The sequence below is a fragment of the Halyomorpha halys genome, unplaced genomic scaffold, assembly GCF_000696795.3.
Source record: "Halyomorpha halys isolate HHAL.00 unplaced genomic scaffold, Hhal_1.1 Scaffold38.1, whole genome shotgun sequence".
Taxonomy (NCBI): Eukaryota; Metazoa; Arthropoda; class Insecta; order Hemiptera; family Pentatomidae; genus Halyomorpha; species Halyomorpha halys.
In genome coordinates, this window is record NW_027110526.1 from 669,656 (window position 1) to 694,821 (window position 25,166).

Sequence of the window (25,166 nt, forward strand, 5' to 3'; positions counted from 1 at the left end):
ATTATTTACATGTTTTTAATGTTCTTATTTCTGCATATATTGTATAAATGAATAATTTGAACAATATTACTTATTGCCCTTAATTTTGGCTATAGTATTATTATTTTTAAATAAAACTGTAAAAAAAAAATAATAAAGGATTGAAACAAAGTATGGAGTAATAGTATATCTAAAATTATAATCAATATCTTTTGTTTCGTCTTGCCCATTGCCTATCCCATTTATAACCAGTCATGTGTTGGAAGGCTGACCTTATCTATCTGTAATTTATAATAATTTATAGCCGGAAATCAGTTGATATATGGTTACAATAATAATTTTTCTTTTTTTATTCTGATAGCTGACGTTTTTGTCCAACATGTGGGCTATTATCGGAGGTAGAAAGTGTGTACAAAGTAATCCATCATATGAAGTTTTTCTGCAAAAAATAATTAACACGTTTCAATGTTTACCCTTTCCTTAAAATTAATATCCCTTCGTGAATAGATGAAAGTGATATATTAAACTCCTTTGACGTCACATGGTAAGGAAGGGCTGAGTTTTCGGCCATCTGTAAACGAAGGCCTATAAGACAACTTGACTACTCTGGGAATGCAAATAGAACAGGCATAGTTCAAAACGAAAACATGAAAAAATTTTTTTTTTAATTTATTTATTTATTGATATTTACAACTGTATAAAAAATACAACAAGCAAATATGATCATAATGACATAATGATACAGGATGTAGAGAAACTACCCAGTAGTAGAACTCTAAAAACATTTTACAATATAAGGTCACGAGGCCATCTTCTTTTCAGGCCCCTCAGATAATTGCCAGGAAAGGTAGAGGAAGCAAGGTTAGAAACTAGTAGGTTTGGATGGTTAGGGAGTTTATAATGGAACGAATGATATCGGGTTCGGGCTAGATCGGTTACATAAGGAACATTTAAGTCTATGGATGGTTTAGTAACAAAATAAGGAGCATTGAGGATTTTACGAAGGATTTTGGATTGTAAGGATTGGATACGAGAGGAATTCGAAGGTTTAGTGGAGCCCCAGAGCTCAACGCCGTATGTCCAGATGGGCCTATATGGAAATATGAAACTGAAATTAATTTTTTGTTTGTGTATTAAAAATCTTAATAACATACATGTTATAATTGTTTTATGTCAATAATTTTAATTTCAGATGTACAAGGGTAAATTTTTTTCATACGATACCTTTCTGACGCAACATTACGTAATTACATTAACATTTTTAGACGTAATCAATTAAATACAGACGTTTCGTGTTTACCATTGTATAATCAAATTTTGTTTATTTGTCTCGAGATATCTTACTATTACTTGCTGTCGGAAGTAAATATTTCTGATAAAAAATAATACTTAAGAAAATAATAGTGATGATGAAAAAAGTCTTCCTGATACAGATTTATGATTTGGTAGTTTTCTTCCACGTCATAGAATTAGGCATCAATGCTATCAATGCTATCAATGCAAACCAATTTGCTCGAAATGGCATACTGATTTCGAAAATTACCAGGAAGAAGACAAACACTGCCAATATGTGGATTACTTATTAAAGTGGTTTCCGAACTTCTTAGCTTCAGGGTCAAACTAATTACTGCGTATAACATTAATAAGATTTCGCTTACCACAATAAAAACCTAGCAGTTTCATTTAAAAAATTCAAAATATCTAGAAAAGAAAAAGAGGTGTCGATCGTGTCTTGAACAATGGCCAGTCAAGTTTTGATACGAACAATGGTTAAATTATATACACACCAATCAGATCGCAGCGTTATTACAATTTATCTGCATTATCGTGCCCTGTTAATTTTTTTTCTATTTTCCTCTCATAAGATAGAAAAAATCAAATAAAAGTTTTTTTTTTTATATAAAATAAATAAAGCAATATTTAATTGAACAAGAGTGCACTCTGTACATTTTTGGACTCCCTATTGAGAATACACTATTACATTATTTTAGAGAAGTTAAAAAAAAATCTTTCTTTATATTTTAGTTTACCGTTTACGAATTTCAAAAGCTTAAAAGTAGTAAGTTAAAAGTTGAAGTTTCTTTCGAAATGTAAGAAAAATGGTACCTCTAGTTATTTAATTATGTATAAGTCTTGCAGAAGTTTTATAGTAATCTGCAGTATAATTTTGTTTCTTTGTAAAGACGATTAGTATTAAAACAGTGGGGTTGTTATAATACTATCCCATATCGAAGGAAGTAAGTAGGTGGAAAGAAATACAGTGGATGTGTGGAGTTAAAATCTGCAGTAAAAAGAAATGAATTAGAACAGCATTATTTGATGGCCCTAAAATAAGTTTCGCAACATTTTAAAGGTTTATTTACATACAGTGGGGCAAAGATCAATTGAATCTAGCTGAGGAACAGAGACAAGCTGTAACAATTATATGATGGAGGTATGTACACACATTTAAGTGTATTTTTGGTTTTTTAATAAAAAGCGGTAAATGTAATATAATTGAAATTTTATTCTTTATTTCGACCCGACCTTGCTTCGAAACAGGCAATTCTACAAAAATAAACAAAGTTTCAGAACTTATACAATATATTCCATCAAGATCCCTTCTTGATCTCCATTCGCCTGGAACCTGTCGAACTATTAGTACAAGAGCCCAAGAGGAAAAAAAAAGGCAGTTATCTCACCCCAATTTTTCATTACCTCAATGAAAACTATGTATAATTAATAGTCAAAATTGATAAGTCTGCCAAGTATAGGTAGGGGGAATAAAAAATGGCGGCTGTTTCAAAGCAAAAAAAACAAACTAATTTTTCATTCACAACTCTATATCTTAAAAACTACCAACAACACTAGAAAATCTAAGAGAACGTCATTAGAAGAACAGTAAATTTGCTAAAATATGAGCCCCAATAAAGTTATTGCGTTAAATAGTTTTCGAGATATAGCTTTTTAAAAAGCTACATTTCATAAAAATGTTGTACGGGACGCACAGAAAGATCAGTAGTTAGTAAATTTATATCTCAAAAACCATTTGACGTACAGATATCTATTAGCACTCAAAATAAAGATAGTTGAATGAGATATAAAGTAGTTTATGATGTTCATCTTCTTAGGAGTAATAGTTTATATGAAATTTGCTAAAATAAATTGATTTATAGTTGTTCGGACTAATTTTCATTTGCCAAATTTATATTCATATGTGAATATCATAAAAACTACTACCCCTACAAAGATAAGTGTCATAAACTACTTTATAGTAAGTTAAATTTCCTTTATTTTGAGTGTTGGCAGACATATGTGGGTCTTCTAGATCTAGAGATATATTTTTTCATAAATCCAACATTTTATAGGAACATCTAGAGATTAACATTTTGTGAGTTTATTTTCTGAAAAACTACTAACATAAAAACTACTAGTCCTACAAAGATAAACATTAATAACTATTTTATAGTAAATTTAATTATCATAATTTGAGCGCTGGAAGACATCTGTACGTCAAATGGTTTTAGAAATGAAAATTATCACAAATCAAACTTATTGTCCGAACAACTATAAATCAATTTATTTTAGCATATATCATGAAAACTACTATTCCTACGAAGGTAAAAGTCATAAACTTCTTTATAGTCCATTAAACTAGCTTTAATTTGAGTGCTAATAGACATCTGTACGTCACATAATTCCTGAGATATAAATTTCTCAAAATAAATTACTAATCTTTCAGTAGGTTTTTTAGAAATTTTTCTTTTTAAAAATCTATATCTCGAGAACTATTGGACGTAAATAGCCCTTTAAGGCTAATATTTCAGAAAATGTATTCTTCTTTAAATAATGTGCTCTTAGGTTTTCTGGTGTTGTTGGTAGTTTTTAAGATATAGAGCTCCAAATAAAAAATAAGCGTTTTTAAGATTTTAAAACAGACACCATTTTTTATTCCCCTATCTATACTTGGCAGACTCATCAATTTTGACTATTAATGATTCATAGTTTTCATTAAAGTAATCAAAATTGGGGTGAGATAACTGCCTTTTTTCTTCCCGGCTCTTGTACTATATGGGTGAATGCTACTATATTTAGATCTAGTGCTACTACTAGTCCCTGAGACAAATATATGGGCATAAAATAGCTATAGTGAAACTAATAGCTGAAATTGCAATGGATTAGGGTCGCAATTCATGAATGAATCATTGATATATAAATATCGTATCCATGGCAATTTAAGCAATTAGTTCCAGCTATTGCTTATTGTTGCAATTTTAGTTTTTGAAAAAACGTCCTTACATAACACCATTGTTAATGTCATAGGAGGACAATCGAAAACAGATTAAATTTTTAGTTGAATAAATGCCTAACATTATAAATTCGGTCTACGGACTATAGTTGTTGGATCAACGATTAAATCAATGATTTCTACCAACTCTCCGTATAAATTCAATCAAGTGACGTAAAACGTACATGCCATGAAGAAGGCTGTTAAAAAAAAAAAAAATCTTTCCGATAAACAGGACCATCAAATTTTGAGTATTAGTGAGTAACATTTAGAATGAAACACCTGATGCGGTTCATTCACTCACTCACAGGCAGTGAATCACATTTTCAACCATACTCACTCATCTGCACAAATTCTAACCTACTTCTGGTTTATAATATAAACTCGCAAATTGGCAAAACTAGTTCTATTAGCCAGTAACCGACGTGAAAATTTGAAAAGTATAATTTAAGTCTTCCCAAAAATGCAAATGATGGATCCAGATTTTAAGATCGATAGATTTATTTTTAAAGTTCTAACCCAAATCGCTATTAACAGATAACACGAGTATATCTTTTGTTTGTATATATTTTAAGAGTTTTTTTATTTTCATTATTTTTTTTTTTTTTTAATTTTAGTATGTATGAGATCATTCATCACTATTACCTATTGCCCACATCTGTGTGGCAGATTGTGATATCTATCAATAAAAAAAAAAAGCACCAGTAGTCCCGGATTTTGCAAGATATACAATTTTGTTTCTACCAATTTTTTACATATCTCTTTTTATTTATAACCAGAAGATGGTGCCTTCTGGTTATAAATAAAAAGATGGAATAATCCGACAATTTCAACTTGACCGAAAAATCTTTCACCATCTAATTTATAACCTATTAAAGATACAATAAAACCTAAAGGACCAATGTTGTTTTTAGATTGCAAATTAGTACTTAGATACAAATGAGTGACACATGTTACTAACTTAAAACATGGTATGCTATAACTTTTATTCGAAAGATTTTTAATTGAGAACAATCCTTTCTAGGACACAGACACTTTAAAGTCTGTATTTAGTTTCTTGGGAATGTTCCTTATCATGAAGTTAGGGTACTAAAAGGGACGTGACGGCCGTGAGGGTTGGGGCATGGGTACCAAAGCGCGCTCGGTTCGGAACGTTGTGGGTTCGATTCCCACTTGGGGAAGTTAAACATTCATTTTTCGGCGGTCCCGAAGAATGAATCTTGACACTCCCGCCTTGGTTGTACGCGGCGGCAACCTAGGTACAAGGGGTTGGCACAAAGGACCACTAGGCCCACCTGCCAGACTTGTTCCCCCCACCAAATAAAATACCAGTACCAGTACCAGTAGGGTACTAAAAACAATGAGAGTAAAAAGACCAATAAGAACATGACGTTTTACTTTTAAATTTAAACTATTATTTATTTCTATACCTTTTTACTCTCCCTCCCCCCTTAGATCTACATTTTATTATTTTTATAAGACTATTTTGCAAAAATGCTTCTGGTAAATTAATTGAACTAACAAATTCGTAAAAATTGGTTTGTCACATTAGTTACTTAAACGTAGAAGTTAAAATATTTTCCATAAAAACATTTTTACATAATATCTTGCTTAAACAACTGCCTAATCAAAATGTCAACAGAAATTTACACTCAGATTGCAATTAGTTTAAGTTAATATACACAAGACAACGTACTAAAATATAACTTTTGGTTATTATTTGTTTAGTATGTTTACTTATGAATTAAATCCTTCTACGTTGTTTCCTGCATAATATTCTATTGGAAACAAAGCAGAAGTCATTTTTGGATCCAAAGATTTTCACGATGATAATTGAGAAATAATATAAAGTTTAGCACTTTTGGTGGTTATGAAGACTGAAAGAATCCAGTAAACTGTAAAAAAAAATCAATCGTTTCTTAACTTCTTTTACAGAACTCCCGACTATAATAATTTTATATTTTTTTTTCTTTTCAGTATTGTTATATGTTCATTTGAGACTACTGATATTATCCATAATTTAATAAACAATTTAATTGATATCTCCTTACAAGATAATATATAAATTATCATATATATATGTATATATATATTATGATAATATATGAGGTGTATAGCTTCAAAACCAGCTCCATCCGAATTTAGAAAATTTTCAGTAACTAATGTCAATGATAATTTCACGGCAGTTTCATTCCTTCAGTTATTTTTTATTTTGAACCGAATGGGATGATTAACCACTATTTTCAATGCAGCACACTGAATATTAATATTGGAAAAAAAGTCAGAAATATAGATTTAATTATTAAAAAAAAAAAAAACAATAAATTCTTTCTCGGGAAAATTTTAAGAGAAAAGGTCAATAAAAGAAGAAAAAACAAGGTCATTTCAAGATAATTTTAATTGAAATATGAAAATTTGAATTTGAATACAAGATAAAATTTATTAAAAAAAAACCATTGCACAAAAAAATGAAGGAATGATTTTTGTTGAGGAACTGTTATAAACAATTTTTCATTCTCGTCAATATTGACGTACCTTTCATTCTCAACTTCATCAAGCTCGCTGTCACATCCGGCAACCACATTTTTATAATACTAGAAGAATTAAAGAATTCCATGTTTTTTCAATCCGGCCAAAAATGTTTCTTTAAATGGTCGACATCTGACAATTTTACTTAAGCAAGTGGTACTCCTTTATTATTAACTTCGGTGACGTTTGTGAAATTTTCCTACTTTCCTAATTTTCCACTTCAGTATCATCTACAAATCTGAATACTATTGTAAAAGGTGAAAATATGATAAGAAAATCTATAATTGAGAGCTACTGCTTTATAGTACATTAAACTAGCTGTAATTTGATTGCTAATAGACATTTGTACGTCACATAGTTCCTGAGATCTAGTTCTCAAAATAAATTCATAATTACTGATATTTTCAGTATATACTTTATATACTTTCAGTATATTTTTATGAAATTTTGCTTTTTAAAAAGTTTTATCTCGAGAACTATTGAACGTAAATAGCTCTATTAGGGCTTAAATTTTAGCAAATGTACTCTAATTTAAATAATGCTCTTTATTTAAATAATGATTTTCTATTGTTGTTGATTGTTATATAGATATAGAGCTCACGAATAAAAAAATAATTATTTTTTACGTTTTGAAACAGTCGCCATTTTTTATTCTCCTTACCTATACTTGGCAGACTCATCAATTTTGACTAGTAACTATACCTAGTTTTCAATTATGTAATCAAAAATTGGGGTGAAATAACTGCCTTATTTCTTCTGTTGGGCTCTTGTACTATTAGAATTTTCTATTTTATTTCAAAAGAAACGCCCCCGAACTGCCAGTATTGCAAGAATAATCTGACAATAAGCCATATTTTCCAACAATGCCCATATTTTACACCACACCTCAATAGCTTAGGACTAAACTGACGATGATAAAACAATAGAATTAGTGTTTTAGTTTCTAAAATCAAAATATTTACTGACAAAAATATAACATTGAACGGAAGAAAAAAATAAATAAATAAAATAATAAATAAATAGCACTAAACGAATATAAGCAAAACTAAATAAAATATAAATGGGGTTGATGACCAATGAAGTTTGGCGCCACTAAAAAAAAAAAAAAACTATTAGGCTTTGAAATCTCAACTTGAAAATGTGCAGCTTAAAATTATTTTCCCGCTAATGTTTTTCAGATGAAACCTGGATAAAAGCTGTTTTCTCTTCCTCCATCTTGGACAGAGTGGAAGCAAAATTATATTTTGTAGACATTTATTTTCTTTTTTCACTAATATTGATTAAGAACTACGTACAATCTTTAAATTCATGTATTCATTTTTTTTTACCATTGCTGCATACCATACTCTTAGTCTTTAAACAAAAGTTTAATTTGATAATTTTTGCTGATTACTATACTTATTCGTGTACTGAAACTGAATTTTAAGGCTTTTTTTTTAATATCTTGAACAGATGCTTTGCAAATTCATAATATTTAATACCAGTTTAGTAACACAAAAAGTATTAAAACCTTTCATATAGGGTACAGAGTTCCTAGGGTACTCAAATTATCAACTTTAAAATTTTATGGTATCAAGAGGACGTTAATATATACCAAATGGTAAAAATTAGATTCTACTAGGTCAATTTAAATTTGAAACTCTATGAAATGAGTGTATGATTATTTCAATATAGTTGAGAGACTTTTTAATGACTCCGAAGCTAGAAAATATGTATTCCATCGTTTTAATACACAGAATACACCTTAAATAGAGGAAAAGTTATAAAAACATTTCAGGAATTATAAAGTCTAAAAAATATTCTATCATTTAAAATTGTAAAATGAGTAAATAAGAAATTTCAATTGTTGTTCTTCTTTTACTGGCACAACAGACGCATGGATCTGGCCCGCTAAACAGCCACCAACCATCTTCTGTAAGAGTAACTGGGATCCTCAGTACAATTTTTCTCCGCTCACCCTCATCACATGGCAAAGCCTCTGTATCCAGATCTACGAAGAGATGCTACATTCCTTGTAGAGCCCGAACAGTTCACCATTTTTCCTTCTTCGCCAATTACCATTCTCGCATTCGGGCCCTAAGATTCTCCTCAGAATTACCCTTTCAAACCTGTCTAGCAGGTTAATACTTTTATTTCTTAGGGTCAACATTTCTTCACCGTATGTGACGATTGGCATGATCAACATTTTGTACAGGGTGAACTTGGTGGTACGGCTAACAAGTTTACTTTTAATTAGCTTTAAAAGGATAAATAGGCTCTATTTCTAGCTGCAATTCTACTTTTAATTTATTCTAATTCTTCTTCTTCATTCTGGGTCTCATTGATGATAAAGCTAAGTTATGAAAAGATTCATACCACTCCAAAATTATAGGGCCCCATTACAAAGCGACACTGCCTCTGGTCCAATGACTTCTTACCCAACAGCATAATCCTCGTTTTTCCCATTAATATGCAGGCCTTTCTTTTTTTTTTTTTTTTCCATCGCTTCGAAAGCACTCCTCATGCTCTGCAGGGATCTACCGATGATGATGACGTCGTCTGCATAGGCCAGAACACATTTCAATTGAATAAATTAATTTTTTTCAAAGAAAAAGAACAGTTATGTAAAAAATATAAAGGCGATAAAATTAATAACAGAACAGCTATAAAATTAAACTTCGAAATTGTATTACCTTTGTATACGTTGGGCAAGGTAAAATGTTCAGTACAACTAGAAAGGAATGCTTAATTATAATTATTTTTTCCTAGAGATAATAATAAAGTATAAAGTTGCTATTCAGTACATTTTAACGCTCAATCGGTGCCATAGAAACTTAAAGTTGATTAGCTGAATGCCATAGGATTTAAAGCTTCCAAAGCACTTAATCAAAGGCGTACCCATGATCAAAATTAGGGGGGGGGACAATCCATACTCAATCTGAGCCCTGTTTCATGACTGATTCTTCTGTTTTCAATAAAGTACAAACTAATACAATTAGTCTTGTTGATTTAACAAAATACAATTACACTGACTTGTACTTTAGTACTTTTTAAACTCCTGTAATATCACTAATAGTCCTCCCTATTATGAAAAAAAATAAGTATTAGTACAATTACCATGTTGTTCCTATACTTGTACCACGTGCTTTCACTATGAAACAGGGCCCAGGCTGTGACATTTCTGCACGGAAATGAACTAAAATTTTAAGAAAATTATATTTAATGGTCACAGTGCTTTATTAGTTATTACAATTAGTATTTGATTGAAAAAAAGTTTTTTTTATTAGATTAATATGAGTTTTCACTTAAAAGGGGGGCAGCTGTCCCCTCCTACCCATGCACTCAACGGATCTCAACAAGTTTTGACACTAAAAGAGCGTTAAAATAAATTTTTATGGTTTTTGTACAAAAAATTGGCTTTAGATGCTGAAGATTTGCGAAAATTTAGTACTTTACAGAAGAGATCGGTTTCAGCGCATCAAAAAACGTAATAATTATCAAATACAATTTTCAATTTAAAACTTCATAATAATATATATTTTTTTTATTGATTTAATTTTTAAACAATTATTTTTTTTATATATTCCTATATATTAGTGACGTTTGAGCCTTTTTTTTTTTACTTTGGCCATTTTCAAACTTGTTCTCTTTGCTTCTTCCCCCCCAGTAATCTTATTAAACTTCTTTGGTATTACAATTAAAAGTATTAGTAGTGACCATTTATTCTTTTTGGTGTTATTTATCATCAACATTGCACTTTTACAACACAATTTATTCAATAAAGTAATATTGTTTTTTTTTCTTTATTCTAGAAAAAATATATTTTATTTATCTTTCAAAAGTGATTTGAAAAACAAATTTTAATGAATTTTTTAACTTAATAAATCGATTCTATAAAGTGACAGTTTCGGTAAATTGATTTTATTGCAAATGCTTACATAACATCCCCAGGCCTGCCTTATATATGTAATTATATATGTAGTATATTTATGCATTATATATGTAATTCCAATTTCGTATAACTCGTTTTTGAGCGAGACTGACCACATCCACCTAGACACACAGGAGGCCTCAAATTTGGACTCAGGGGTCTTTCAAATGCTTATCTCCGTCAAAAGCTGGAATTAGAGATTTTTCACGATCGTAATACTTTTCCTAACTATTTATTATTTTTATAACTATATATTTCACATATAGGAAATTGAAAGTAAAAAAAGAATAGGTAAAAATCAATAGTTGCTTGAATAAAATAAACTTTAGGGACATCTTTAATACTTCAACATTGATTAACATTCACTGTATCCCTTGTATGATCTAGGTCAAAACTGAACTATTTTTTGAAAGGAAATAACACACAATTTAGTTTACTTAAAAAAACTCAAAATGAATTTTTTGTATTTTGGAAACAGCCGCTATTTTTGCAGGTTGCATGACTTGACATGCAGACTTTCATTTCTTTGTTGGAAATGCAATAAGTATTAAAAAAAGTTCTATCAAAGTTTTCTTCATTTAATGTCCATTTTTTCTAACTAGCTCTGGAACTAAAACTATATCAGAATGTTACTCAAAGCGTAATAACTCTACTTTTCTTGGCATGGACGGAAAATAATTGCACCAATATAATGGATTATTAACATCCCTTGACACTTATAAATATTGAACTAATATACTAAAAATATCAACCACCTACAAAAGTGGTGTAAAAATATCAAATCATACATTCTTTAGTATTTTGTAACCAATTCCATCCATCGTTTTATAAAGATTGATTCCTCTCCTGACCTATATATTTTAGACATCTCATGGGTCAATTATTAAACAAATAGTAGAAACTAAAATTAAGCGTATACAATATTTTTTTTGGGCCAGAAGGTTTTTCAAAGACGACGTAAGAAGAAAACCTACACACATTATTGTATTTCTTTTATAAACATTACCTTATATTAATTTTTTAAACATAAATTTTGAGATCTAAAATACATTATTTTAAATCGTAAAAGGAATACCAATATTGTGATTTTACAAGTCTTTGTTTTATAATCTCAAAAGAAACTCTCACGCTACAAAGAACCAGTTCGATTAGAATATGAGATGCTTTTTCTTTTTCTTGATATGATTTTTTATCATCAGGAATCAATGGAATTATTTAAAATTTAAATATAGTATTATCATTTTTTTTTAAATACACAGTATAATTTAATATTTTCTAAAAACCAGGAAAACTGACTTCCATGGAGACGTACTGTAGAATAAGACGAACAAAACCGCTAATTTTTAAGAGCATATAACGTTGTCTCAGTTCAACAATGTAGCATCTCAAAAAATAATTATTTTAAGATATGCATGTAATATTAGCATCAACGGTGAGATCTATAAAGTGAAACACAGAATCATAAGAAAATATATGTCATAAAATATTTCGATATATTACAGTTTTGAACTGTATAGATCTTATCCTGATTTCCAAAATTACATCCATATCTCAAAATAACCATTTTTAGAGATTTTACACAGTTCAACTGGGTCATCTATAAACCCTTACCAGCAATTTACCTTATAATTTATTAATTTCAAAAAAATAAATGACGGTATTGATTGAAAACGGAGGCTGATGAAATTGAACTAATCAATTAAATATACCCTAAAGTTTATAGGATTTTGAAAGTATGTTATTCATTTCTTATGGTCAAGGAATGAAAATAGCATTTTTAGAATTTTATGATGTATTCGATGAACAACTCATCCTCCCTAGTTGGTAAAGTTTCTGGTTATATTTCGCTAACATTACCTGTGAGTGCGGTACATGTCTCCCAGCTGCGGAATGTCTGATACGCTTCCTTGGACATCGCGACACTGGTGGTCTAGTGTTAACGCGTTGTATGATAAGATAGTGTTTTATAGACTGTATTGTTTGCACCACGTAGTTGTAATGAGGGATCGTCAAGGGACGATCAGTTACCAAGTTACTCGAATAATCTTTCAAGAATAACAGGTTGATTCGAACTTATTAAATGTTGATACCATTGATTGTGGGTTTGGTATTGATAAATAAATTTACCCTTATGGTAAGGCTGCAGTCAAATTAACGGACGGAATATATTAGCACAAAGAGCCCAAGAAAATAAAAAGGTAAGTTATTTTACACCAATTTTTGATTAGTATAATCAAAACTATATATAGTAAGTTGTCAAAATGGATGAGTCTGTCAAGTATAGTTACGCGAAATTAATAAAATGGTGACTGTTAAAAAAAAAAATTCTTTCGGAGCTCTATGTCTTTAAAACTACCTACAACACTCGAAAACCTAACAGAACATTATTTAAAGAAGAGTAAATTAACTAAAATATGAGCCCTAATAGAGATATTTACGTCAAATAGTTCTCGAGATATAGCCTTTTAAAAATCAACATTTCATATCAGTAGTTATTTAATTTATTTTGAGAAATCTATATCTCAAGAACTATGTGACGTACAGATGTCTATTAGCAATCAAATTAAAGCTATTTTAATGTACTATGAAGTTTATGACCTTTACCTTCGTAGGAATAGTAGTTTTCATGATATTGCCTAAAATAAATTTATTTATAGTTGCTAGGACAATAAGTTTGATTTATAAAATACATTATTTCAGAAACCATTGGATGTACAGATGTCTGTCAACACTCAAATTAAAGCTATATAATTTAATATAAAATAGTTGATAATATCTATCTCCGTAGGAGTAGTAGTTTTTATGATGATATTTGACAAAATGAACTCACAAAATGTTAATTTCTAGTTCTTCGTACAAAATGTTGGACTTTTGAAAAAATATATCTCAAGACCCACAAGACGCACATATGTCTGCCAACACTCAAAATAAAGGAAATGTAACTTACTATAAAGTAGTTTAAGACACTTATCTTTGTAGGGGGAGTAGTTTTTATGATAATTACATATGAATATAAATTTAGCTAATGAAAATTTGTCCGAACAACTATAAATACATTTATTATAGCAAATTTCATAAATACTATTTATAGTTATGAAAGTTATAAACTATTTTATAGGAAATTTAACAAGCTTTAATTTGAGTTCTGGCATACATCTGTTCGTCCAGTCGTCTGAAATAAAGTTTTTCATAAATAAAACTTATTGTCCGAACAACTATAAAACAATTTATTTTAGCTAATATGAAAACTTGTATTTCTACGAAGGTAAAGGTCATAAACTTCTCTATAGTCCGTTAAACTAGCTTTAATTTGATTGCTAATAGACATCTGTACGTCACATAGTTCTTGAGATATAAATTTCTCAAAATACATTAACTAACTATTGATGTTTCAGTACATTTTTATGAAATGTTGCAATATCTCGAGAACTATTGGACGTAAATAGCTTTATTAGGGTTAATATTTCAGCAAATTTACTCTTCTTTAAATATAGTTCTTTTAGATTTTCTAGTATTGTTGATAGTTTTTATGATATAGATCTCCAAATGAAAAATTAATGTTTTTTCAAGGTTTTGAAACCGCCGGCATTTTGTATTCCCCCTACCTATACTTGGCAGACTCATTAGTTTTGACTAGTAATTATACTTCGTTTTTATTAAAGTAATCTAAAATTGGGGTGAGATAACTGCCTTTTTTTCTTCCCGTCTCTTGTACTATATTGTCTAGGAATGTTAGAATAGTTCCTGAAGGTAAGGTCGCAGAGTGGCGTGATCGCGGTAGAAGTCTCTTCTTGAGCTGCACAGGGTGGATGCCGATCATATTTTGTCCTGGGCCACACCTCGCATTTTCCAAGAATTTCCTGGATTGTGCGTTTCAGGCCCCTCCAGAAATATTTGCGCCGTAATGCTTGTAGAGTCTCGTTCAGCCCACGATGATTAGTTTTTCCTTGGTGATACGTCAAGGTTACCTCCTTTGATGTTCCTGGTCTATCAGGGTATCTACCATCGATATGCATCGAATAAATGTTCGATCTATGCCGATATTTTCCGTTCTCCATAGCCGCTAGATCTTTCCCCACTCTGTCGCGTTTCCAACATATAAATGGTGGATCTTGCTGGCGTTGGATGCTTCTTTCAGCGCTCTGCAGATCTGGCGTAATGGAACTACTGCCATACTTGCTATGTTCCATCTTCAACAACCCCGTGGTTTTAGTCTTCCGTCTTATCTGCCGTCTCTTGTCATTGATGGCCTCCTCAAGTACTTACATTTCTGTTGATCATTCGTTGTTTGAACTTTCTTCTGCAGATGTATCCTCTCTATACTGTTCTCCATCGGATTGCTTTTATTCTTCTGGGGTCCACTCTCTCAAGAACTTCCTTCCAATTCCAGACGTTTACCCTCGACCATCATCTGCAGCGCTTATCATGATCGCACGCGATAGCCAATCTGCTACAACGTTTTTCTTACCAGGTTTGTACTTGATTTTCATGTTGTACTGCTCAACAGTTCCTTCCACCTTGTAATTCTCGCCGACGATTCTTTTAGCTTTCCCACCCATTGCAGGAGTCTGTGTTCCGTCTGGACCCTAAATCGTCTCCCGATCAAGTAGGGTCGGAAATGCTCTACTGACCATACTATTCCAAGTAGTTTTCGTTTCAAGGCACTGTAACGTGCTTCTGCCTCTGTGAGACGCCTACTAGCGTAGGGCACGGGACGCTCTCATAACTCACCTTCCTTTGACAGCACTGCTTCTGGCGCGTACTCACTAGCGTCTGTTGTGAGCGTGAACTGATTTTGGAAGTCAGGAAATGCTATTACTGTTTCCTTCTGCAACTGATCTGTACATTTTCCTGTATTGTCTTCAATGGCCGATGTCATTACTTTCCTTAGCAAATTGTTGAGGTGTACCAGATGTTCTGCCATATCTGGGACGAACCGACGATAGTAGTTTATTGCTCCAAACAATTTTCTAATTCCTTTTATGACGGTCGGCACCGTCACAAAAGGCTGCTACCTTTTGCACATCCGGTATAACCTCGGTCTAACTCCTGAGATATGCTGTGTCCAAGAAAATCTATTCATTTTTGTCCTAGAAATTTTCTCTCGAGATAGTTTTAGTCCAAATTCTGCATCCTCTGGATAAAGCTCTTTTAGTGTTTCACATGATCCGTAACCAATTTACTAAACACCAGTAGGTCATCCATGTATATCTGGCATACTGATTCATCTATGCCTATCAACAATTCGTCCATTCTAATATTCCATTTCCTATTACTATTCTCAATCCTAGCCCCCACTTTCCCTAAAAGATCACAACCAATTATCACCTGAAAATCCCTGGGCATTCTACACACTACATGAATTGTTACAATGCCCCCTTTAGTTCCCCACTTACCTAGTCCAATACTTAGCTCCCCCTATACACTGAATGGCCCACCCAGAGCGATTAATTTACATTGGCAAACCTATACTTGGAGTGCCCTCCCCTCGCCACTCAATTTCTCAAGTACTTCTCTACAAGGAATGGTGTTTGAACCCATGTCCCAATAAGCAATGTTACCCGTGTCCACCAGACAGCTTACTCCTCCGTTCACTAGAATTATATGCAGATAGCCCTGCTCTCCTTTCACGTGATAGTTTCTCAATGAGCAGTTACCCCTCTGCTTACATCCTCCTCAGATCTCACGTGCCTTCCTTCCTCCTGGTCCTCGCCTACATACGCATTCTCGACTCCTTTGGTCACAACCATTCCTCTGTTCATCCACTTCGTCGTCAGTTTCTGATACTCCTGAAACTTCCGTCGACTCACTTGACGATCCGCTCAGTCTCTCCCAAAGGCTTTTCCTCCGTCCTACCATTGGCTCGCCTTCTTCCATATTCCTTCTTCGATGCATGTATGGGCACTGCCTGGCGATGTGTCCTTCGTTTCCACACTTGAAACACCAAGTTAGGGGACACTGGGCCAGCAGTTGCCCACTTTTGCTGCAACCATGACAATTGCGGTCTTATCGGCGACTGCTGGTTCTTGGTTTTGATTCCCCTGATCTTCTGTCCCTGTTCAGCATTTTCTCCCGTCCGCTATACTTTTACTCTCTTCTTCTCAAGGGTGGTGGAGTCGTCTTTTTCCGATTGTATATGATCCTCCTCCATCCTGGTTCTTCAACATCCATTCTGGATTCTTATTTCCGGGCACTTCTGTCTATAAGTTCCTGAGCACACTCCACGAAGGAGCGTTTTCACGGAATTCCTCCTTCCCCAGCTCTTTTACAACTGAATCATTAGTACATTGGATAGGAATTGCATCCGACCTTGTACCTGAATTATCTCCATCATTTCGCTGAGTTTATCAGCGATTCTGATGTAGCGTACCAGGTGTTCCGTGGCATACTGCCCATCAGATTGCCTCGGTTTCTTCGTCTCCTTAATCATCATAAATATATCTTCTTCTGGGACTCACCGTCCTCCTCCAAATGCCTTCTTCAACCCTGCTTTCATCGCGTTCCAGAGTGTTTTCTCATCCGCTTGAATTTGATTAAGGGTACTTATTTTCACCCTACAGACGACTACTGCCCTGAACGCCACAATATTCTCACTATCGAGCAGGTTTTCAGCTGTCTTTACACCTAGTCGACCAATCAGTCGATCACCCCCTTTTAGGAAATGGCTTAACTGCCCTGTCTCCCCGGTGAACCTTTCAAGGTCAGAAACTATCTTTCTTAAGTCCTAGGTGGTTGCCATGCGGACTTGGATCCATTCTAGCGTCGTGGCACGAGCTTGCGCTAAAGATACTTCCGATAGTGGCTGAAGCTCTGCCGGAGTTGGGTTCCCTGCAGCTACAGGCTGATTGTCTGCTGGTAGAGGCTTGTTGGCTGCAAGTGGGTGAAGTTTTGACCGTCGATGTTTAGAACCATCGCTCTCAATATTCCGTTACCGGCCATTATTCAGAGTGAAGAGAAAAAACAATTTTTTGAGACTAAAAATTGTTTTGGTTTCTAAAGTTCCCGTTTTTTGGCAACAGTTACGGGTTGGTGAAGAAAAACTAATAAAAAGGGAAAAGGTTGTCAGAAGTTTTTTTTTTTATCCATCCTAAAATAGAAAAGAACATTAAATTAACTGGTTGCATTACGTTTTTTGCAATATAATATTGGATAATTCAGATTGGATATTACCTTTTTCTACCAATGGTACTTGAAGGTGTACGTTGAAACACTTATCTGATGTTTTGTTATGTCCGTTCCATATGAATTCTACTAGAAATTTGAGTTCAGAAACTCTATATATACATATCTATCAGCTGTTCGACCCGATCAGTTGAAAGGCCTCTCAGCTGTTATCGACAATATACGAACAATCCTCGTAAACTTACTGAACAATACAATAATATATAAAATAAAATAAAAATTCAAACTATTAACAATAAACTATAGCCAGTAAACAATAGGCAGTCTCTTTAATTTTAATTTCCTCACAAGTTTTATTTCAACTCTATCAACATACAATAAAGGGCTCCTGGTCGTAAAGTGATATCGGACCCATGACGTAGCACAACAGGTTACAGGTATAAAATTTAAACCCTAATATCTAACAACAAAATATTTCATACAATCCTTCGTTCAATAAATATAAAAATTTACAAATAAATGCAATAAAAATTATAAAATTAGTTTTTCAGTACTGAGTGATGGTTCTAGGATCTTACCACCATTTCAAGAAATAGTTTGTTTAAAAAATATTTGATTAAAAGATATTCAAGCTGCGCTTATTACTGATTTCGCCGTTTCTGGAAGAAGGTAACCAGCCATAGCACCGATGAGAGAGAGCACAGTATAGAGGAAGAAGTTGTACTCAATACCAAGGATCTCGTTGATATTGACGAAAATTTTTATGCAGATGAAGCCGAAAAATCCAGTCGTGAGCTGGGTGAGTCCGTTGGCGAATCCTCGTAGGCTGGTCGGGAATAGCTCGGAAGGAAGAGTCATCATGAAAGGGTTGATTCCGACAGAGGTTATGAAGCAGAAGCCGAAGAGTCCGATATAGAGGAGGATCTTTTTTTGGTACATGAAGTAGATGGCGAGGATCGTTGTGAAGATGGCTGCACCGATTAGCGAAGACACCAATAGTGGCCTGCGTCCAACAGGATCTGCCAGGAATGCGGCCAAGAAGGATGAAACGACGAATACTGAACCCATCTCAACAGCAACCCACTGACCGCCCAAGAACTCCACTGCATACACGGACAATGTTGATAATCCATTGAACATGCTGACGCCGCTGAGGATCTGCAAAGAGTCAATATAATATATTGTAACATTATTATTAATGTCTTGAATATTCGGTTTCATCAGGGAACGTATTCCTTGTACTAAAACATTTAGAATAGTACTTTTTAAATATTTTAAGCAAAATTCAGTGATCGAATTTCATGTCTCACTAATTTAGGTCCCTTCACCGTTTAAACGTTTAAATCATCAATTCAAGAAATATGTCTATTACTACCTATTTATTGAGTATTATTATTAGAAACGCTTATGGTAGACAAAGTCTAGTAAGTCTTACAAAATAAAAAATAAATTACATAATAGAATTATGGGGAAAATCGGATTACTTTTTTTTGTTGGTAAGAAACGGTAGCACCATGGTAACGCACCTGTCAACCAACCCATAGGTAGTGAGTTCAAGCTCGGCCCCACCCGGGATTTCAAGCATATAATTACATAATACTCACTCAAAGCCTCCCTCCGGGCACTCAAAAAAATAGGCATGGGAGTGACGAACCCACCCAATGAAAATCTCGTCAAGAAACGCGCGATTTATTTCCGTAGTACATCGCTTGAGGCCTAGGACCTCCAAAATTTGTCGTGCCAGAAGAACACGAAGAAGAAACCATCTGAGGGAATAAAAACCAGGTGGATAGGTAAAATTATAAAGATACGAAAGTGCTACAAGCAGAAAACTGAAAAGCAGTAGTCCAAGATAAGCAGAGGTTGAGATGGCTGGCGATCAAACATCTAATAGACATATAGAGGTACTCAATATTAAAAACACACATATATTTGTATTTAATGATCGATATAATTATTACAGTTTGAATATAACTACTAGAAGGTGGATCAAAGCATCAAAGCTTGCAAAATTAATGACTTGAGAATGGTTTCAACAAATATACCATATGTTGGATAAAACTAATATACCTTTTCCTGTAAATTAAATATTAAGCTTAACAATTAGAGGTAAAGGCATAAAAAATAGATATAGCATGTACATGGCCAAATTAAACTATAACGTGTTGGATACAACTAATAAAGGATTGATTTAATTAATTACCTGAAGGCATATCATATTCTTCATGTAATCACCCGTCTTCAACATCTCCCATATCGAGGTTTTATCCATCAAATTCTTCTCCTGGGATTCTTTCTGGGACACTTCCAGCTCCACTATGGAATCTTTACCTCGCAACTTCATCATGCAGTCCTTGGCCTCTTCTTCCCGTCCCTTACTCATCAAGTAGTATGGCGACTCAGGGGCGAAGCCAAACAAGATCAGAAATAATATCGGTATAGAGAAGCAGACCCTTATGTAATTAGTGTAGGAAAGTTGAGGACCGACGAAATAGACAACCAGTTGGCCTGCGAAGAACAAGGTATTGAGCTGACCTACGAGGGCTCCTCTGATGTTAGGTGGTGAGATCTCCGAGATGTAGATGGGAGCAACACAGGGGGCCCCACCCAAGATTAGACCACCCAGAATCTGAGCAACAAACAGTGCCCACTTGGACCTAGTCATCATGATCAAGAGCCAGCTGAGCGCTGTAGAGAACCCCATTGCAAGAAGGATCGTCTTCCGACCGAATCTGAAATACAAATAGTGAATGAGAAGCTAAATACAAGAGTCATTTCACAATATTGATAACTGATTAAATAAGTTCATAACCATGTTTTACGAAAATTGATTCTCTAGAATTTTTAACTCCTAATTTAGAGTTTTATTTTATCATGATTAAATATTTTTGAAAATCATTTTTAGTGAAAAAGAATCAAAAGGTTTAAAATGTTTGTTATAATCCTATGTTAATAAAGTATTTACACTTTATAGGTAATTCATTTTATAATGTATTATTGTATGAACTAATATGTATCTTAAATGTAAATATCATGTTTAAACCCTTGATGAAGTTCATAGTGTCTTATCTGCATAGGGACAACTTAAAATACAACTACATCTACTTATTAGCTATTAGTTAGTAAGTTAACAATTAATTATGATTATATATAAAAACTAATTGGCAACATAAATAAAACTCGATTGAATTAATCAGTGACATGACCTAATTGACGACTAATTACCAGATGTATTTTTATTTTTTTTGTATATGAAATCTTATCTTCTATAGTTAAAAATATTTTTGGAATTATAAGTCGATCTTGAGACATCCACAAACATGATGAGAATAATCTTATATACCCTTAAAATTGTCATGTTGTTCTCAGAGAATCATTCGGATTCAAAATTTAATTCATATTTTCCAAAATAGAGGAGATATGAATTTTCACAAACAACTTTTCTTTTTTCTTTTTTTGTAATTTCTCCCATCATTCGATTTTATTTATTACTGATAAAATGTCACAGTGTCATCATCTGAACATTTTAAAAAAAATATTATAAAAATTAAAAATTCTATCCTCAGAAAAAGTAACACATTATACGTAGGTGATTCATATCACCTAGGTGATTTTCAAATATCTCTTCTGACATGTAATTGAACTGATCATATTGGTGATTCCATCTTTTACACAATCATATATCAGATTAGTCAAATCCTTTAATTTTTACAAACATTATCCTCCTTCAATTCAGTAAAACAGCTTGGAAAGCTTTCGAAATGTGTGGCTTTGTTGTTCATTACAGCAGCTTTCGTTTGCAGATTGTCTTTTATGTTACATCATAAGAAGCAGTTAGAAATTATAAAGGCTACAAACAGTGGATCTTACACGTCAGCAAGCATTCCGCATGGTACCGATGCTACTGCGCATGAGATGGCCACAATGGATACAAGCCAGGACACCTCGTGCTCTGTCATGGGTACCTCGCTGTCCTTGGAGGAGTACCAAGCAGTCAGTGGGGATGGCCACGTCATCGATATGCCAGCCATCACCATGCTCAGGCAACCTATATTAATAAATATTTATCAACATCATCTAATAAACCATAAAAAGAATTAATTAAAATATTATATACCTATAACTTTTTTACTGGTTAAGAAATACCAAAAAAAATAATGAATGAATAACTCTCCAACGTTTCGGCCCTCGGGCCATTCTCAAGGAGACCTTAAATATTGATGTCATTGTTTTTTAAATCTCAATTTGCAGGCTAATTGCCCATGTCACATATAACTTTTGTTTATATATCCTAAATTTAAAAATCCTTTTTTACAAATAAACTTCTCCTCTTTCACCTATATTTATCACTTAAAAACAGAATCTGCTTTATTATTATTATTAGTTTTATTTAACTATTTATAATTTTTATATTAGTTTTTAATATATTATTTTATATAATAATAGAAAAGCTTTATACGAGTAATATTAGAAGTATTCCTTAATATTCTTATAATACTTAGACTATCGATATCTTTCAACACTATTTAATTATCTATAATGTTAGTTATTTTCATATATATCAGATTAATTATTTATTATATGATTGTTTGAGAGTGGTTTATTTTATTATCAATTTACACAATTTTGATCATTTTTACTCTCAACCTTTATTCTTTAATAACTCTCCAACGTTTTGCCCCTCAGGCCATTCTCAAGGAGGCCTTCAATATCGATGTCATTGTTTTTTAAATCTCAATTTGCAGGCTAATTGCCCATGTCACATACAACTTTTTTTTATATATCCTAAATTTAAAAATTCCTTTCAAACTTCTCCTCTTTCACCTATATTTATCACTTAAAAACAGAACCTGTTTTATTATTATTAGTTTTATTTAACTATTTATAATTTTTATATTAGTTTTTAATATATTATTTTATATAATAATAGAAAAGCTTTATACGAGTAATATTAGAAGTATTCCTTAATATTCTTATAATACTTAGACTATTTAATGTCTTCAAACACTATTTAATTATCTATAATGTAGGTTATTTTCATATATCTATATATTCTATATATCTTTTTATTCATTGGTTGTTGTCTTGTTTTTTGTTCTTAGCCTTAAAGAAGGCTTGAAATTCTGGCCGAAACCTTGGTAATAATAAGTAAGTTTTTACTTATTTGTGTCCTTCACGGACCATCTCCTCATTTATATTTTAAATATACAATATAAAATATTAGTTTTGATGCAAGCAACGCATTTTTTATCTTATAACTCGAAAACTAAGCATTTTCCTTAAGTTGAAAAGTCCATAAAAAAGTAAAGCTCTTACTGGTTCAGTAATAGTTCTTACAGAAAGAAATATTATATTTTATTTTTGACCAACTTGCGACAATTACTAGATTGTGTCTGGGAAAGGTCGTGTTTCGGTACTCTGAAAAACTAAAAGATAAACTTCTTCATAAATATCTGAACTCCAGTATCAAAATTTTATGAAGAGTTAAAGATGCTTTACCCCTCTTTCCGTCGTAAATATTTTCTTGCTTCCTTCCCCTACCAAGTTCTCTGTATCTCATGTTTAAGATTTTCGTTTATACTTGTAAATATGTATATCAGAAGAAATTGTACCTTTTCATTTATTATTTTTAGTTTTATTGTATTTGATTTTTTATAATTTTTTTTTTCTTTTTCTTTCTTATCAGACGTTACCTTATATTTTATGATATGACATATGGTTTTATTTTATTTGTTCTAATCTTATTTTATATATTCTGTTAATTATAGCTGTTTATTATCATCTTTTAAAATTCATTATTAGTATTATTTTTTTTTTTTTATGAAGTTTCATAATTTCATTTTATATTTTACTCTTGGGCTCTAAAGCCTAATTTTGTCCCTTTATAATGATTCAAAAGGTATCAATCCTAGAATAAATAAAGAATATTATTATTAAAGTCTTGTACCCGAAAGTAACTAATTGAGCAGGAGGAACTTATGTTTGAAAATATAAACACCAGATCTTTCAAAGGCAAGTGTTCTTGAAATATAACATTTATCAATAACTTATATCAGAACGTTGCTTAAAATGTAATGATTTCGTGTACCGTAAAATAAAAAGAAAAATTTGAACATTTCAAAATAAACGTGCCGCCACGGCGATCAATAAATTTAACATCGTATCATAGAAAAATATCGGAATTAGCCGCTAACACATTCGAGGAGTCATTAAACTAAAATTGAACATTCCTTAAGAACTTTAACTATCTATAAATAAATTAAATCGGTTGTTTTATGAAGATTCCTCAGCTCATCCCTAATCCACCACAAACGTAGGTTTCAAAATCATGTGTCAGTCATTAAACAAATTGATTTTTTTATATTTTACATAAACATTTTCTAATTTTTAATTCCATCTCTTTAGTTATATAACTCCCTACATCCTAAAAAATCGTTATACCATTTAAAAATAATAATACGCTTAAACATATATTTTTTATATAGTTAAAAACTCCTTTTTTTTTAAGTTGTGACTCCTAGGAAAAAAGACAATGTATTATTCTTTTAGTTTATTGTTCTAGGGGATTTCCGAATTCAAACAAGGACAATGGAACATAAGGAATATTCGTATTGTGTACAAAGAAACTCGAAAAGTGGTAATTTTGAAATCAATAAAATAAAAGATAAAAAATAATTCGTGTGCTTTGACTCTATTTAAGCGATGCGCTATGACAAAAAGACTTAAGCAAAAAACAATTCTAATCTGAAATTTAATTGATGTCCTAAGACAATTTTCCCCTCAATCATTCTGATTAATAGTTATTAATAATAATAACAGGGTTAATACAATAGAATTTGATTTTTTTTTTAACGTGACCGTTAACAACAAAGAACGTTTTTATAAATAATTGGTAAGTATTAATTAAAACCAAAAACATATTTAAACAATAAATAAATGAATTTAAAATACCCTAATGTTTACATAATTTTAAAAGTAGGTTTTTCATTGTTTAAGGATTTGAAAACAGAAATAACATTTAATAATTGGACCAAAAGCATACACCTTAGTATCTCTAGAAGGTATAGAAGATTGCTAGTAAACATTTAAAATGCACTTGTACATTGTTAAAGTAATTCATAGGAAATAATAAATATTTCTAGTATCATATCTACAAATATACTAATAACATTTATATTAACGGTTACTGCTTTATATCAATTTTTATTATTATACATAGTAAAAACCTAATTAAAACCCATTAAAATTTATTTTCTAATTATTTCAACATTACCAGCTAGTGCGGTACATGTCTCCCAAGCCCGGAACCTCTGATATGCTTCTTTGGACATCGCGATACAAGTGAACTAGTGTTAACCT

At 32.1% G+C, this 25,166-nt stretch overlaps 2 protein-coding genes across 2 annotated transcripts in view; both read right to left on the reverse strand.

The window, feature by feature from the left end:
- LOC106687386 (facilitated trehalose transporter Tret1) overlaps positions 1–12,651 on the reverse strand; it is a 23,624-nt gene extending 10,973 nt beyond the window's left edge. The window contains exon 1 of the mRNA XM_014431249.3: positions 12,543–12,651. Coding sequence (XP_014286735.1) covers positions 12,543–12,600 — 58 coding nt within the window. The 5' untranslated portion in view covers positions 12,601–12,651. The remainder of the gene's footprint in view (positions 1–12,542) is intronic.
- A 5,490-nt stretch (positions 12,652–18,141) lies between these two features.
- On the reverse strand, positions 18,142–25,166 carry LOC106687376 (facilitated trehalose transporter Tret1). The gene is made up of 4 exons (XM_014431239.2): positions 25,081–25,166; positions 21,678–21,855; positions 20,011–20,539; positions 18,142–18,965 (listed from the first exon to the last, which is right to left on the reverse strand). Exons 1-4 carry the CDS (start codon positions 25,136–25,138, stop codon positions 18,435–18,437), a joined length of 1,296 nt encoding a protein of 431 aa, XP_014286725.1. The 5' UTR covers positions 25,139–25,166; the 3' UTR covers positions 18,142–18,434.